Genomic DNA, 17,145 nt, shown 5'->3' on the forward strand with positions numbered 1-17,145 from the left:
GTAACATTTCCCTTGTGACCTCTCCTTGTAGGACAGAGATCTGGATGTAGGTTTGCTCGCTGAGCTAGAAGGTTCATTTTCAGATGTTTTGTCACCATACTAGGTAACATCTTCAGTGAGCCTCTGGATGAAGCACTGGTGGTGTAGCCTACTTTCTATTTATATGTTTGGGGGGTTTCCTTGGGTCGGTGTTGTCATTTCCTGTGGTGACATCATTTCCTATGGTGATGTCATTTCTAGTTTTATTTTCTCAGGGGATGGTAAGCGGGATCCAAGTCAATGTGTTGGTCGATAGAGTTCCGGTTGGAATGTCATTCTTCTAGAAATTCTCATGCATGTCTCTGTTTGGCTTGTTCTAGGATGGATATGTTGTCCTTCCTCATCCCCATATGTAAGGATACTAGTGAGAAAGGGTCATGTCGTTTTGTGGTTATTTGGTGTTCATATATCCTGGTGGCTAGTTTTCTGCCTTTTTGTCCAATGTAGTGTTTGTTACAATCCTTGCATTGTATTTTGTAAATAACATTAGCTTTGCTTGTTGTCTGTATAAGGTCTTTCAAATTCATTTGCTGCTGTTTGTGTGTTGGTGGGTTTGTGGGCTACCATGATACCAAGGGGTCTGAGTAGTCTGGCAGTCATTTCCGAATGTCTTTGATGTAGGGGAGAGTGTCTAGGGTTTCTGGATGTGTTTTGTCTGCTTGGTTGGGTGTGCTGCTGAGAAATCTGCGGACTGTGTTCATTGGGTAACCATTCTTTTTGAATCCGCTGTATAGGCGATTTTCCTCTGCTCTGTGTAGTTCCTCTGTGCTGCAGTGAGTGGTGGCTCAATGGGATAATGTTCTACCAGAGACCTGGCAAAGAGAGGGAAGGCTGGGCAACTCTCCAGATGATGTGGGATCTGACAGTGCTGTTATTGTGCTACAGGATTAGTAATCCAGTGAATGAGAGCTCAAGTTTCACCTGAACCTCTGTTTTTAAAATGGGAAAGTTTAGAAAACTTGCTTCAGGAAATGTGACCATTCGTGTTGCAATGACACTTCACAATGGTCAAATCTGGTATGCACCCTGTGGAAACTGTACAGATGTGTGGACTGTGATACAAAATTAAGGAAATCTGCACATTGCAATTATTTGTATATTGAAATGTTCACAATTCTTTTGTTCTTTAATACTTTGTTTTTCTTTCAATGATATGTATAACTGTGTCATGAATTATATTTGTACTGTTTCAGTTGTACTGTCATCGCAATTTGTCACCAGAAGATGGCGTTATGTGACCTTTCTCAAATAGGTCAATTATCCAGCTGTCGAAACACTCAAGATTTGGAGATGCCGGAGTCGGACTGGGGTGTACAAAGTTAAAAATCACACAACACCAGGTTATAGTCCAACAGGTTTAATTGGAAGCACACTAGCTTTCGGAGCGACGCTCCTTCATCAGGTGATGGTAGAGGGCTCGATTGTAACACAGAATTTATAGCAAAAATTTGCAGTGTGATGTAACTGAAATTATACATTGAAGAATTGATTGTCTGTTAAGCCTTTCATCTGTTAGAATACAGTGATAGTTTCACTTCTTTCATGTGTAAATCACAAAACCTTTTTTTTAAAGTTGCATTCTCGGGTTAGCTGTTAACAATGGTGATAGCTAGACAATATGTTGAAGGTGTTAGCCCCCTGTGTTCTCTGTCTATGACCTGGTGTTTAGATTGATTCTAATCTAAAAAGTGAGATAACAGAGTTTTACATAAATTCATGCAGTTTTTGAGCTGAGAGTTCGACATGAATGTATGTAGTTTTTGAGCAAAGTGCAATGTAACTCTGCAAGTACAAAAAAATTCTCCACACAAAATATATGTGTGCATGTGGGTCTTTGTCTATCTGTGTGTGTGTCTGTCTGGGATGGGGGTTGTGAGTGTGAGAAAGTGTGTGTGTGTGTGTGTGTAGTGAGTGCAGAGTGTCTTAAGTCTGTGAGGGGGTGCATATGTGAGTGTGGGAGTGTGTGTGTCTATAAGGGTGTGTGTGGGCGTCTGTGTGCGCATTTGTGTGTACCTGTGTCTGTGTGTATGTGTGTGTAGGAATATCTGTGTGTGTGTGTGTAGTGCAATGGTGATCACCTGTAATGTGACATGAACCCAAGGTCTCAGTTGAGGCCCTCTCTATGGGTACCAAACTTAGCTATCAGCCTCTGCTCAGCCACACACACACACACTTTCTCACACTCACAACCCCCACCCCAGACAGACACACACACAGACAGACAAAGACCCACATGCACACATATATTTTGTGTGGAGAATTTTTTTGTACTTGCAGAGTTACATTGCACTTTGCTCAAAAACTACATACATTCATGTAAAACTCTGAGCTCAAAAACTGCATGAATCTATGTAAAACTCTGTTATCTCACTTTTTAGATGAGAATCAATCTAAACATCAGGTCATAGACAGAGAACACAGGGGGCTAACACCTTCAACATATTGTCTAGCTATCACCATTGTTAACAGCTAACCCGAGAATGCAACTTTTAAAAAAAAGGTTTTGTGATTTACACATGAAAGAAGTGAAACTATCATTGTATTCTGACAGATGAAAGGCTTAACAGACAATCAATTCTTCAATGTATAATTTCAGTTACATCACACTGCAAATTTTTGCTGTAAATTCTGTTACGATCGAGCCCTCCACTATCACCTGATGAAGGAGCGTCGCTCCGAAAGCTAGTGTGCTTCCAATTAAACCTGTTGGACTATAACCTGGTGTTGTGTGATTTTTAACTTAAAACACTCAAGTGTGCTTGAAAGAGACCACAGCCATTGTCAAACATACTTTTTTTTCTCACATTTCCTGCAGTTCAATTGATACAAGTGAAGCCCTGAAGGTTCCTGGAGTCACGCACTTCCTCACAGCCAAGGATGTCCCTGGGAGCAACCAAACGGGGCAGATCTTAATGGATGAGACAGTGTTTGCTGATGGAGTGGTCAGTCATCACCATCTACACATCACTGGGGACCGAGCCTTCGGAAGGGTGGGAGGCTGAGCTGAGAGGACGGTACAGAGATGCTTCAGTGTGGTTTGGATAAGTGGGAAAATCCACGACAGATGAAGTATGTTGGGTGTAAATGTGTGGTTATCCACTCTGGTAGCAAAAAACAAGATGGCAGATTACTTGCTCCCATAACCCCCTGAAAGTGGCCACACAAGTAGATAGAGTAGTAAAGAAGGCATATGGCATGCTTGCCTTCATAGTCAAGGAATTGAGTACCGGAGTCAGGATGTTGTGGTGCAGCTTTATGAGACATTTGTTTTAGGTCAGACTTGGAGTTTTGCGTTCAAAAAGGCTCCAGAAAGAAAAATCTGAGGAGTGGCACTCAATGACTTTTCCTGGCAGGCACGTGATGGGCCAAATGGCCTTGTAAGGTGTTGCCACAGAGTCTGCTGTGATTTGACAACTAGATTTTTGGAAAGAAAGAAGGGAGAAGTGTCACTTCTAGGACTTGGGAGAGATCGCATGGCAATTCCAATTGGATAAAGCCCGATCGCCTCATACAACCCTCAGCTCTATGTCAGAATGCCGACCCAGATCTTACGTGCCTGTGTTGTTTTTAATGGAACTGCCTTGTTTTTCCACCTCAGTCGAGGCTGGATGCCCAATGCACGAGTTTGTGTCACTGGGGGAGCATTTTCTGTTGACAGTGAAATGCCATTAGCCAGAATTAGCTATACTCCCCTCCCACTCCCCCCACAGCCACCTCCATCTCTTAATCACTTGACTATGTTTTGATAGACACCAGATGTTGTGCTTTCAACATCCAAATCTAAAAGCATACTCCCCTTATCTATGGTGCAAATATTTGCGAAAGCAAAGTACTCTGAATACTGGAAGTCCTAAATGGAAGTGGTAAATATTGGAGGAGACACAACATCTGTGATAAGACAGAGTCAATATTTAAAACCAATGACCTTCCATTGCCAACAGATGTTCCCTCATTGGCACACTCTCAGGCATTGGGCATTCCAACTTCTACTGAAGTGAGAAAACAAGGCAGTCTAGAAATAAAGGTCCTGATTCAGAGATGCTGGTGTTGGACTGGGGTGGACAAAGTTAAAAATCACACAACACCAGGCTATAATCCAACAGGTTTAATTGGAAGCACATTAGCTTTCGGAGCGACGCTCCTTCATCAGGTGATTGTGGAGGAGCCCTTTGAGGGTTGTATGAGGCAATCAGACTTAATCCAATTGGGACAGCAGTGTGGTCTTTCCCAAGTCCTGGAAGTGACACACTTCCTTTGTACCAAAAGCTAATGCACCATCACTGGCAACCTTGGGATGGAAGGAGTGTCGTGATTGTAATGAGGTCAGCCAGGTGGACCTCTTAGAATGTGAGTGCCCTGACTAGGGCTGTGAACCTGGTCCAATCAGGGAGCCTGATTCTGTGTGAGGTAGTACGACAGTCAAGAACTGTTCGTGTATTGACTGGATACTGGAAGATAGTGAGGACTGCAGCTACCGGAAAGTCAGAGTTGATAAAACGTGGAGCTGGACAAAGCACAGCAAGTCAGGAATCATCGAGAATAGCTGGAGAGTTGACGTTTCAGGCAGGATCCTTCATTAGAACTGGGGGAGAGGGAAGGGGGCTGAGAGATAAATTGAGGGGGCTGGGGCTGGTGGAAAGGTAGATGGGATGGCGATAGGTGGATGTGGGTATGAGGTGAATGGGATTGATCAGTGAGAAGTGGGGAGCAGATCGACTGGAAGGAAGATGGACAGGTCAGGTCAGGTCAAGGGGGTGTGGCAGAGAGGAAGGGCTGGGATGAGGTTGGGGGTTGGAGAGACTTGGAAACTGGTGCACTCTACATTGAGGCCATAAAGTTGTAAGCTCCCAAGCAGGAAGATGAGGTGTCTTTCCTCCAGTGTATGTGTAGCCTTGCGTTGACAATGGAGGAGGCCCAGGATGGGCATGTCATCGGGGGTGTGGGAGGGGGGAGTTGAAATGGCTGGCAAAAGGGAGGTGGGGTTGATTGGAGTGAGCAGACCATAGATATGCCCCGAACCGGTCCCTGAGTTTGCGCTCGGTCTTTTCAATGTAGAGGAAACCACATCAGGAGCAATGAACACAGTAAATCAGGTTGGAGGAAATGTGGGGAAATCTCTGCCAGACTTGGAATGGAGCCTTGAATGGATGTGGGGATGGGAGGTGTGACAACTGGAGTTATTTCAAGGAGAACACGGTCCACAGAGCTCAAGCTGTGGTGTGGGTCTGTGAGGAGGCTGTTCTCCCTGCTGTTAGTATCCCAGCATAGGCATATGGGAAAAACGTGCAGCCTACACAATCACATCATGAGCTCAGCGTCCATGGCCATCAGATGCCTGGAGCTCCCCCTGTGGGTGAGGCTCCTTCTCTGCTGCCACAAACTCTGAAAATTATTCCTTAAGATTGCGATGTTTTATAACCACCCGTTTTTGTTTGGGTCTGTGTGTAGGTCACTTGTGTAGGACACGTCATTGGGGCAATTGTTGCTGACACAGAGATTCATGCCCACACAGCTGCGAAAGCAGTAAAGATCACGTATGAGAAGCTTCAACCTATCATCACCATTCAGGTAATTCACTCCACCTGATGACATTACTCATTATGTCGCCTGCTCTCTCTTTTATATGATGATGATGATGTGAAGGGATGTGTATAACTTGCTCCTTAGGTTAATAGCTATTCAAGCCTTAAAATGCCTATTGGTACATTTAGAATCATGGAAACTTGAGAATAGGAGTGGGAGTAGGCCATTCAGCCCTTCAAGCTTGCTCTGTCATTCAATTCAATCATAGCTAACCATCCAGCTCTTTTTTCTCCTCATACCCTTTAACCCTTGTAGCCCTGCGAACCCTATCTAACTCCTCTATGAAAAACATTTGGCCTTAACCACTTTCTATGACAGAGAATTCCACAGACTCACCCACATTTCTCCTTAATGGCTTCCCCCAATGTCTGCAGACTGTCAGCCCTGTTTTTTTTTCTTTTTTTCTCTCAGAATGACAGGATGCTTGACATTCCTGCTTTTTTTGCTTTTTTTTCTGACACCTGTTTATTTTTTTTTCTTTCTTCTTTCTCTTTCTCCCCCCCCAGCACCCATGGTGTGTGTGTGTGTGCAGGTGTGAGACACAGTGAAAGACACAAGGTGCACGAATCTTTATTCAAATTCCCACCATCAGGAAGAAAGGAAAACACCCGAGTGGCCAGTGACAAGCACTGCCCTTCACATCAAAAGGGCAATGCTGTGTGATCAAACAGTGAAGGGGAGGGCAGGGATTAAATCAAATAATGCACTCCACTCCCTGCGGCGCCCACCTCTCCCTGAACAACTCCAGGGTGTTGGTGGACACCACATGCTCCTTTTCCAGAGACACCCAGGCTCTAACGTATCAGCCCTGGTTCTAGGTGCCTAACTTGACTTAATTTCAATTTTAACCTTATTTACTGTGTAGGCATATGGTAATTAAGTTTGAATTTGAACAATCAACATGCTTTAACTGCAGAATTCCAATGCATTGCAGGTTAAAGGTCGGTCAAATCCTTATCAATTTTTCAAGTATCTCTATTCATATCAACTTCTCCTATTCTGTTCTTCACCTTCAACAGGATAATTTGTGTGTTTCATGATGCATGACTATCGTTCAATATTTGTTTGATTAAACGTTGTCCTCTCAGCTGTAGAAAGTTTCCCTCTCTTGATCACACTCCTCTGTTTGAATTGAATTGAATTTATTGTCACGTGTGCCAAGGCACAGTGAAAAGCTTTGTCTTGTGAACAATACAGACAGATCACAGAGTTAAGTAGCATAGACAAGTAAATAATAGGTATACAGCGGTAAAAACAAAAACACAGGTACAGGCGAACGTTGAGATTTGTGAGTCCATTCAGTATTCTAACAACAGTAGGGTAGAAATCGTTTCAAAACTGGCTGGTGCGTGTGTTCAGGCTTCTGTACCTTCTCCCCAATGGTAGAGGTTGTAGAAAAACATTGCCAGGGCAGGATGGATCTTTGAGAATGCCGTGGGCCTTTCCTTGACAGCGGGCCTGGTAGATGGATTCTGTAGTTGGGAGGTTGGCCTTTGTGATTATCTGGGCCAAATTCACCACTCTCTGTAACCGTCTCTGATCTTGAATGGTACAGTAGCCTAACCAGGTAGTGACACATCCAGACAGAATGTTCTCGATGGCGCACCTATAAAAGTTGGCAAGGGTATTCGCCGTCATGCCAAATTTCCTCAAGCTGCCTGAGGAAGAAGAAACATTGTTGGGCCTTTGTAACCAGTGCGTCCACATGAAGAGCCCAAGTTGATCCTTCCCAGGCTGATGCCTATTTCCAAAGTTACCCTCCCAATATATGAAAAAATTGAGCTTTTATCGCGTGTCCCAAGGCTCTGACTTCTAACAACTCAAGAATCCCGGCTTAACATACTTAACAGAAAACAGAATTCACCTTTTCCTTCAATACTAATTTTCCAAGTCGACCTCAGATGAAGTTACAAAAAAAATCTGAAGAACGACTGATGGTGGAGATCAGAAACCAAAACAGATACGACTGTAGAAACCCAGCAGCATCAGTGGAAAGAGACACAGGGTTAACACTTCGAGTCCAGAATAACTCTTCTCTGACTAAACGCCTTTGCACCCAAAACATTGACTCTGCTTTCTCTCCACAGAGGCTGCCATACCTGCTGAGTTTCTCCAGCAATTTCTGTTTTCCTATCAGATTTCCAGCATCCCCCCATCTTTGTTTTATTTTAGTATAACTAAAGCACAGGTTAGCTGATCATTATCCCAATCATCGTGCAGTGTACTAATGGACTAATGCATTTCCAACTTCCTGGCAGTGGCTACATCAAAGGAACCTCAACAGATGTAAAGTGTTTGGAAAAAATATTTATCACCAAAGATCTTATCGCAAATTAGCATTCAAAGCAAAATCAACAGCGTATTTTCTTAACAGAAACTGATACACCATGCTGTGCTGTGAAAGAAGGTTTTGATTGCTGTTAAACAGATTCACTGACTTTTTTGTTCTTCCTTTTTTCATGGGATGAGGGCGTCACTGGCTAGGCCAGCATTTATTGCCCATCCCTAATTGCCCAGAGGGCATTTAAGAGTCAACCACGTTGCTGTGGGTCTGGAGTCACATGTAGGCCAGACCAGGTAAGGATGGCAGATTCCTCCCCTAAAGGACATAGAGTCATAGAGTCAAAGAGATGTACAGCATGGAAACAGACCCTTCGGTCCAACCCGTCCATGCCGACCAGATATCCCAACCCAATCTAGTTCCACCTGCCAGCACCTGGCCACATCCCTCCAAACCCTTCCTATTCCATCCAAATGCCTCTTAAATGTTGCAATTGTACCAGCTTCCACCACTTCCTCTGCCAGCTCATTCCATACACGTACCACCCTCTGCTGAAAAAGTTGCCCCTTAGGTCTCTTTTATATCTTTCCCCTCTCACCCTAAACCTATGCCCTCTAGTTCTGGACTCCCCCACCCCAGGGAAAAGACTTTGTCTATTTATCCTATCCATGCCCCTCATGATTTTGTAAACCTCTATAAGGTCACCCCTCAGCCTCCGACGCTCCAGGGAAAACAGCCCCAGCCTGTTCAGCCTCTCCCTGTAGCTCAAATCCTCCAACCCTGGCAACATCCTTGTAAATCTTTTCTGAACCCTTTCAAGTTTCACAACATCTTTCCGATAGGAAGGAGACCAGAATCGCATGCAATATTCCAACAGTGGCCTAACCAATGTCCTGTACAGCCGCAGCATGACCTCCCAACCCCTGTACTCAGTACTCTGACCAATAGAGGAAAGCATACCAAATGCCTTCTTCACTATCTTATCTACCTGCGACTCCACTTTCAAGGAGTTATGAACCTGCACTCCAAGATCTCTTTGTTCAGCAACACTCCCTAGGACCTTACATAAATCCTGCTAAGGTTTGCTTTCCCAAAATGCAGCACCTCGCATTTATCTGAATTAAACTCCATCTGCCACTTCTCAGCCCATTGGCCCATTGGTCCAGATCCTGTTGTAATCTGAGGTAACCCTCTTCGCTGTCCACTATACCTCCAATTTTGGTGTCATCTGCAAACTTACGAACTGTACCTCTTATGCTCGCATCTAAATCATTTATGTAAATGACAAAAGGTAGAGGGCCCAGCACCGATCCTTGTGGCACTCCACTAGTCACAGGTCTCCAGTCTGAAAAACCCTCCACCACCACCCTTTGTCTTCTACTTTTAAGCCAGTTATGTATCCAAATAGCTAGTTCTCCCTGTATTCCATGAGATCTAACCTTGCTAATCAGTCTCCCATGGGGAACCTTGTTGAACACCTTATTGAAGTCCATATCGATCACATCTACCACTCTGCCCTCATCAATCCTCTATGTTACTTCTTCAAAAAACTCAATTAAGTTTGTGAGACATGATTTCCCCCGCACAAAGCCATGTTGACTATCCCTAATCAGTCCTTTCCTTTCCAAATACATGTACATACTGTCCCTCAGGATTCCCTCCAACAACTTGCCCACCACCAAGCTCAGGCTCACCGGTCTACAGTTCCCTGGCTTGTCTTTACCGCCATTTTTAAACAGTGGCACCACATTTGCCAACCTCCAGTCTTCCCGCACCTCACCTGTGACTATCGATAATACAAATATCTCAGCAAGAGGCCCAGCAATCACTTCTCTAGCTTCCCACAGAGTTCTAGGGTACACCTGATCAGGTCCTGGAGATTTATCCACCTTTACCCATTTCAAGACATCCAGCACTTCCTCCTCTGTAATCTGGACATTTTGCAAGATGTCACCATCTATTTCCCTACAGTCTATATCTTCCATATCCTTTTCCACAGTAAATACTGATGCAAAATATTCATTTAGTATCTTCCCCAATTTCTGTGGCTCCACACAAAGGCCACCTTGCTGATCTTTGAGAGGCCCTATTCTCTCTCTAGTTACCCCTTTGTCCTTAATATATTTGTTAAACCCCTTTGGATTCTCCTTAGTTCTATTTTCCAAAGTTATCTCATGTCCCCGTTTTGCCCTCCTGATTTCCCTCTTAAGTATACTCCTACTGTCTTCATACTCTTCTAAGGATTCACTTGATCTATCCTGTCTATACCTGACATATGCTTCCTTCTTTTTCTTAAGCAAACCCTCAATTTCTTTAGACATCCAGCATTCCCTATACCTACCAGCCTTCCCTTTCACCCTGACAGGAATATACTTTCTCTGGATTCTCGTTATCTCATTTCTGAAGGCTTCCCATTTTCCAGCCGTCCCTTTACCTGCAAACATCTGCCTCCAGCTTTCAAACGTTCTTGCCTAATAACCTAAAAATTGGCCTTTCTCCAATTTAGAACTTCAACTTTTAGATCTGGTATATCCTTTTCCATCACTATTTTAAAACGAATAGAATTATGGTCGCTAGCCCCAAAGTGCTCCCCTACTGACATCTCAGTCACCTGCCCTGCCTTATTTCCCAAGAGTAGGTCACGTTTTGAGCCTTCTCTAGTAGGTACATCCACATACTGACTCAGAAAATTGACTTGTACGCACTTAACAAATTCCTCTCCATCTAAACCTTTAACACTATGGCAGTCCCAGTCGATGTTTGGAAAGTTAAAATCCCCTACCACAACTAGCCTATTATTCTTACAGATCACTGAGATCTCCTTACAAGTTTGTTTCTCAATTTCCCTCTGACTATTGGGGGGGGGTCTATAATACAACCCCAATAAGGTGATCATCCCTTTCTTATTTCTCAGTTCCACCCAAATAACTTCCCTGGATGTATTTCCGGGAATATCCTCCCTCAGCACAGCTGTAATGCTATCCCTTATCAAAAATGCCACACCCCCTCCTCTTTTGCCTCCCTTTCTATCCTTCCTGTAGCATTTGTATCCTGGAACATTCAGCTGCCAGTCCTGCCCATCCCTGAGCCATGTTTCTGTAATTGCTATGATATCCCAGTCCCATGTTCCTAACCATGCCCTGAGTTCATCTGCCTTCCCTGTTAGGCCCCTTGCATTGAAATAAATGCAGTTTAATTTATTAGTCCTACCTTGTCCCTGCCTGCCCTGACTGTTTGACTCACTTTTGTTCTCAGCTGTATCCATCTCAGATTGATCTCTTTCCTCACTATCTCCCTGGGTCCCACCCCCCCCCCACCTTACTCGTTTAAATCCTCCCAAGCAGTTCTATCAAATTTCCCTGCCAGTATATTAGTCCCCTTCCAATTTAGGTGCAATCCGTCCTTCTTGTACAGGTCACTTCTACCCTAAATGAGATTCCAATGATCCAAAAATGTGAATCCTTCTCCCATACATCAGCTCCTGAGCCATGCATTCATCTGCTCTATCCTCCTATTCCTGTCCTCACTAGCTCGTAGCACTGGGAGTAATCCAGATATTACTACCCTTGAGGACCTCCTTTTTAAATTTCTACCTAACTCTCTGTAATCTCCCTTCAGAATCTCAACCTTTTCCCTTCCTATATCGTTGGTTCCAATGTGGACAATGACCTCTTGCTGGCCCCTCTCCCCCGTGAGAACATTTTGCACCCTCTCTGAGACATCCTTGAGCCTGGCACCAGGGAAACAACAGACCAGTCTGCTTTTTCTCCGCTGGCCACAGAAACGTCTGTCTGTACCTCTGACTACAGAATCCCCCAACACAATTGATCTCTTGGAAGCCGACATACCCCTCATTGCATTAGAGCCATTGCATCAATACCAGAAACTTGGCTGTTCGTGCTACGTTCTCCTGAGAATCCATCACCCCCTATATTTTCCAAAACAGCATACCTGTTTGAAATGGGTATATCCATAAAAGACTCCTGCCCTACGTGCCTACCTCTCTTACCCTTTCCTGGAGTTAACCCATCTATGTGACTGTATCTGAGACTTTCCCCCCTTCCTATAACTGCCATCCATCACATACTGTTGCTGTTGCAAATTCCTCATTGCTTCTATCTGTCTCTCCAATTGATCCACTTGATCTGATAAGATTCGCATCCAACAGCATTTATGGCAGATATAATCCGCAGTAACCCTAAACTCCCACATCTGACAAGAAGTACATATCACTGCAAAGGCCATTTTTGCTCCTTCACAATCTACAGACCTAGAAAATAACACCATCTTATTCCTCTAGAAAACACTGCACCAGATTAAATTAATAGCTATAGCTTATATTTTAAGTTTAATCAAGAGACTTATCTCCAAAAACATATAATCAAGAAAGAACCCACTGTACTCACTAATACAGCCTTTTTCTTGGACAGACTGAAAACAACAATTAACTTATCTGATTCTGTGCTGTGAACTTCACCCAAACAGGTTCCTCCAAGATTAGTTGTGAATTACACTGTTTGTTAATTTTCCCAGACGCACTCCGATGTCCAGCGATATACAAATTCAAACAGCAAAGGCAGTAACTCTGCAGGTTCTCTCTCTCTCCCCCTCCCCTGTCTTCACCATGTGCTTCCTTTGTCTGCTCTTCTCCCTTTTAAACTGCTGTTGTTTTGACTTTTTTATTTCCAAAGTTCCAAAACAATGCAACAGCATATAAAACAATAATTGCTGCTCCTGGAATTCGAGGAAATCACCTCCAACACCTAAAATACCTCAAACCAGATATCTTTTTTCTGACAATCAATAATGGATTCACTAGATTTTTAGATTTTAGATATTTATTGCCACGTGTATTCAAGTACAGAAGTTCCGTGAAAAGTGTATAATGTCACCGCACATGGTGTCACCTTAGGTACAAAGGAACCTAGGTACGGAAAACACAGCTACAAAGTAATAAGAGAAATGAAAGTTAAAACGTGAAGCATCACTTCATAGAATAGAAGAAAAATAAAGAAACGCATGATAATACATACAATTAGAGTCTTGATTCCAGATTTTTATTGAACATAAATTCCACCATCTGCTGTGGTGGGATTTGAACCTAGGGCATGATCTGGATTAATCATCTAGCAATAGTACCACTGGGCTATAACCTAATTGTTTGCAAAACGTAATCTTGACACATTCAGAAGTAAAAACAATGACTGCAGATGCTGAAAACCAAATACTGGATTAGTGGTGCTGGAAGAGCACAGCAGTTCAGGCAGCTGCTCGTTGGATGCTGCCTGAACTGCTGTGCTCTTCCAGCACCACTAATCCAACATTCAGAAGTGAGGTGAGATAAGGTTTATGAAGGTCAGATGAGCTATTTGGCCCTCCTGTAATAAAGCCAAGACATACTATCCTCATGAAACAAAGTCTTGCATGATCTCTTTGGTAAGACCGATCCATGTTACATTGACACTGACATTGTACGGTCATAAGCTCCCGACCCATTGTAAAAGCTCCTGTGCTCCCTTGCAAGCCCAAACTAAGCTCAATGTCCAATTTGACGAGCTTCGTGTTAGTTCCTAATAGTGACTGGATATTTCTTTGCAATCAGGACGCAGTCGCCCATAATTCGTTCTACATGCCTCCGAGGAAAATTGAGAATGGAAACATCGATCTTGGATTTGCAGAGTCAGATGACATAATTGAGGGTCTGTTCAGTTTCATGTTAAAAGTTGTATACGCCCACTGAGTAATAAATCTGATTATTTATCTAACTGTAAAAGACTTTTGTAATCTAATTGAGAGGTTCAGATGGTTCATATATAGAATAATGGATACCTGGGAGTGATTACAGACTGGAATCTAATCGAGGGGTTCAGATGGTTTATATACAGAATAATGGATCCCTGGGAGTGATTACAGACTGGAATCTAATCGAGGGGTTCAGATGGTTTATACATAGAATAATGGATCCCTGGGAGTGATTACAGACTGGAATCTAATCGTGGGGTTCAGATGGTTTATATATAGAATAACAGAACCCTGGGAGTGATTACAGACTGGAATCTAATCGAGGGGTTCAGCTGGTTTATATATAGAATAATGGATCCCTGGGAGTGATTACAGACTGGAATCAAATCGAGGGGTTCAGATGGTTTATATATAGAATAATGGATCCCTGGGAGTGATTACAGACTGGAATCTAATCGAGGGGTTCAGATAGTTTATATATAGAATAATGGATCCCTGGGAGTGATTACAGACTGGAATCTAATCAAGGGGTTCAGATAGTTTATACATAGAATAATGGATCCCTGGGAGTGATTACAGACTGGAATCTAATCGAGGGGTTCAGATGGTTTATATATAGAATAATGGATCCCTGGGAGTGATTACAGACTGGAATCGAGTCCCTTGATTACATTCCAAGTTTTACAAAGCACTGCATCAGGCGTGCTGGGCTGAATGGGCCCCCCACTTTGCTCTAAAATTCAATGGTTCCCTTTCCTGTTAGAATGTGAAGTACATGTTGATTCAATCCTTTGCTGGTTGGTTATGTGAAGTGCGCTCTAACTTGTATCAATGGTGTTCTGCAGGAGAAATGTACATTGGTGGCCAGGAGCACTTTTACCTGGAGACGCAGTGCACTGTGGCTATACCCAGGGGCGAAGACGGTGAAATGGAACTCTTTGTGTCAACCCAGAGCCCTTCTCAAATCCAGGCAGGTGTTTCTGAGCTCAATGCCAATGTGATCAGCTTGTGTGGCACTTCAGTAGCATCAGGGTTTATGCCTGAACAATGTACAGCAGTGGCAGCATTATGAGTCAGTTTCTCTCTCTGATGATCTGTCTTTGGTCTGTTTTTGTCTGTAATCCTGGATGCCAAGGTATAACTTCCATCCTACATCTTTCCAGAATTACTGGATCTGCCCATGTCCTCAACAGGACCCACACAACGTAGAATCCCTACAGTGTGGAAACAGGCCCTTTGGCCCAACAAGTCCACACCAACCCTCCAAAGAGTAACCCATTCCTGTATTTACCCCCTGAATAATGCACCTAACCTACAAATCTCCGAACACCGTGGGCAATTTAGCATGGCCCATTCACCCTGGCATGCACATCTTTGGACTGTGGGAGGAAACCAGAGCACCCCAGAGGAAAACCACACAGACGTGGGGAGAATGTGCAAACTCCACACAGACAGTCGCCCGAGGCTGAATTGAGCCCTGTTCCATGGTGCTGTGGGACAGCTGTGCTAACCACTGAGCCACCATATCAATACAGATCCCTTCACAAAAACAGCAGATCAATGTTCACTGTCGCCAGGTCACAATCCTGGAGCCATTCTTCTGATAAGAATGAGACAAGTAAGCAGGAATAGAGCAAGGCAGTCCCCACTTCAAGTGGATGGGTTGGAAATAGCAGGAACCATGCATTAGAAAATAAGATCTCCTTTCTTTATTTTTCCGTATTGTTGCTGGAAGGTACAATTCTCAGCTGAAGGCAAAGGTTGAGGGTACAATGGTATACCCTGGAGACCTGCACACAGAATCTTGGTTTAGCCTTCGAGTGCAGTACTGTGGGAGGGCTGCACTGTCAGAGGTGCTGTCTTTCAGATGTGACTGAAGCCCTGTTTGATCCCTCAGGCGGGTATGTGGCATTATCTTGAAGGAGAGGCTTAGGAGTCACCTTTGTGTCCTCGTCAGTCCCTTAAGCGACACTAAGGGACAGATCATCTGGCCATTATCACTGTGTTATTGGTGACAGTGTGCAAGTAGATTCCACTTCCAACACTTCAAGACTGATTCTACCTTGCAAACAGTTCATGAAGTCCTGAGACCGTGATCGATATGGCGTCAATGCAAATCTTACTGCACATTTAAGAGAAAATTAGTTAAGTACATGAGATAGAAAGCAGTAGAAGAGTGTACTGATCAGGTGAGGGATTGTAAGGTGGGACCACACACGTACATTTACCTGACTGGCTTTTTCCATGTTGTTAAATCCTTTGTCGCACCTTCCCACAGACCCTCGTTGCTCATGCACTGGGTGTCCCCGCCAACAGGATTGTTGTTCGGGTGAAGAGGATAGGAGGGGGCTTCGGGGGCAAGGAAACACGGAGCTGGCTGCTGTCTACCGTCGTCGCAGTCGCAGCTCACAAGTAAGTCTCAGGGCGGACGATCAGTGTCCCAGACTAATGAAGGAAGTCAACAAATCCATGTCCACATAAACACTTGGTCAGGAGACACTGGCTCAAAAAGTGCAACATTAAACTGTAACAGTTCGAGACTAACTTAGATACACACCATACCCGCAAGGAACAAAAGTTGGCCATTGGGGCCTTCCAGCCTGCTCCACCATTCAAGGTGATCATGGCTGACCTAATTTTGACCTCAACTCTACATTCTTTCACTCCCCCTTGGGGATCAAGAATCGACCTTCATCGCCCTTCAAAATACTGAAAGATTCTGTATCCATCCTCTTTTGAGGAAGGGAATTCCAAACACAGACCACCCTCCAAGAGGAAAATTTACAATAGAACACCCATGACCCACAGAACTGAGGTGAATGTTTCCATTTACTTGTCTGTCCCTCTCAGATATCAGAGAGTCATACAGCACGGAAACAGACCTTTCGGTTCAACTTGACTATACCGACCAGGTTTCCTAACTCAAACTCATCTTGTTTGTCTGTGTTTGGCCCATATCCCTCTAAACCTTTCCTATTCATGTGCCTGTCCTAATGTCTTTAAATGGTGTAATTGTACCTGCATCTACCACTTCCTCTGGCAGCTCGTTCCATACACGCACCACCCTGTGTGTGAAAAGATTGCTCCCTTTTTAAATCTTTCCCCCTCACCTTAAACCTATACCCTCTTGTTTTGGACTCTCTACCCTAGGAAAAAAATCTTGGCTGTTCACCCTATCCATGCCCCTCAGGATTTTATAAACCTCTATAAGGTCTCCCGTCAGCCTCCAATTCTCCAGGGAAAAAAAAGCCTCATCTTATCTAGCCTCTCCTTATAACTCAAACCAAGCAGTCCCTGTAACATCCTTGTAAATCATTTCTGCATCCTTTCAAGTTTAATAACATCCTTCCTATAACAGGGTGACCAGAATTATATACAGTATTCCAAAAGTGGCCTCATCAATATCTTGTACAACCACAACATGACGTCCCAACTCCTATACTCAGTGTACTGACCAATGAAGGCAAGAGTACCAAATGCCTTCTTCACCACCCTGTCTA

General features: G+C 43.9%; 1 protein-coding gene across 1 annotated transcript in view; it reads left to right on the forward strand.

Annotated features, from left to right (window-relative positions):
• xdh (xanthine dehydrogenase) overlaps positions 1-17,145 on the forward strand; it is a 149,789-nt gene that overhangs the window by 90,533 nt on the left and 42,111 nt on the right. The window contains exons 20-24 of the mRNA XM_072550825.1: positions 2,855-2,981; positions 5,488-5,607; positions 13,506-13,602; positions 14,491-14,615; positions 15,924-16,057. Coding sequence (XP_072406926.1) covers positions 2,855-2,981; positions 5,488-5,607; positions 13,506-13,602; positions 14,491-14,615; positions 15,924-16,057 — 603 coding nt within the window. The remainder of the gene's footprint in view (positions 1-2,854; positions 2,982-5,487; positions 5,608-13,505; positions 13,603-14,490; positions 14,616-15,923; positions 16,058-17,145) is intronic.

The sequence above is a fragment of the Chiloscyllium punctatum genome, chromosome 3 (assembly GCF_047496795.1).
Source record: "Chiloscyllium punctatum isolate Juve2018m chromosome 3, sChiPun1.3, whole genome shotgun sequence".
Taxonomy (NCBI): domain Eukaryota; kingdom Metazoa; phylum Chordata; class Chondrichthyes; order Orectolobiformes; family Hemiscylliidae; genus Chiloscyllium; species Chiloscyllium punctatum.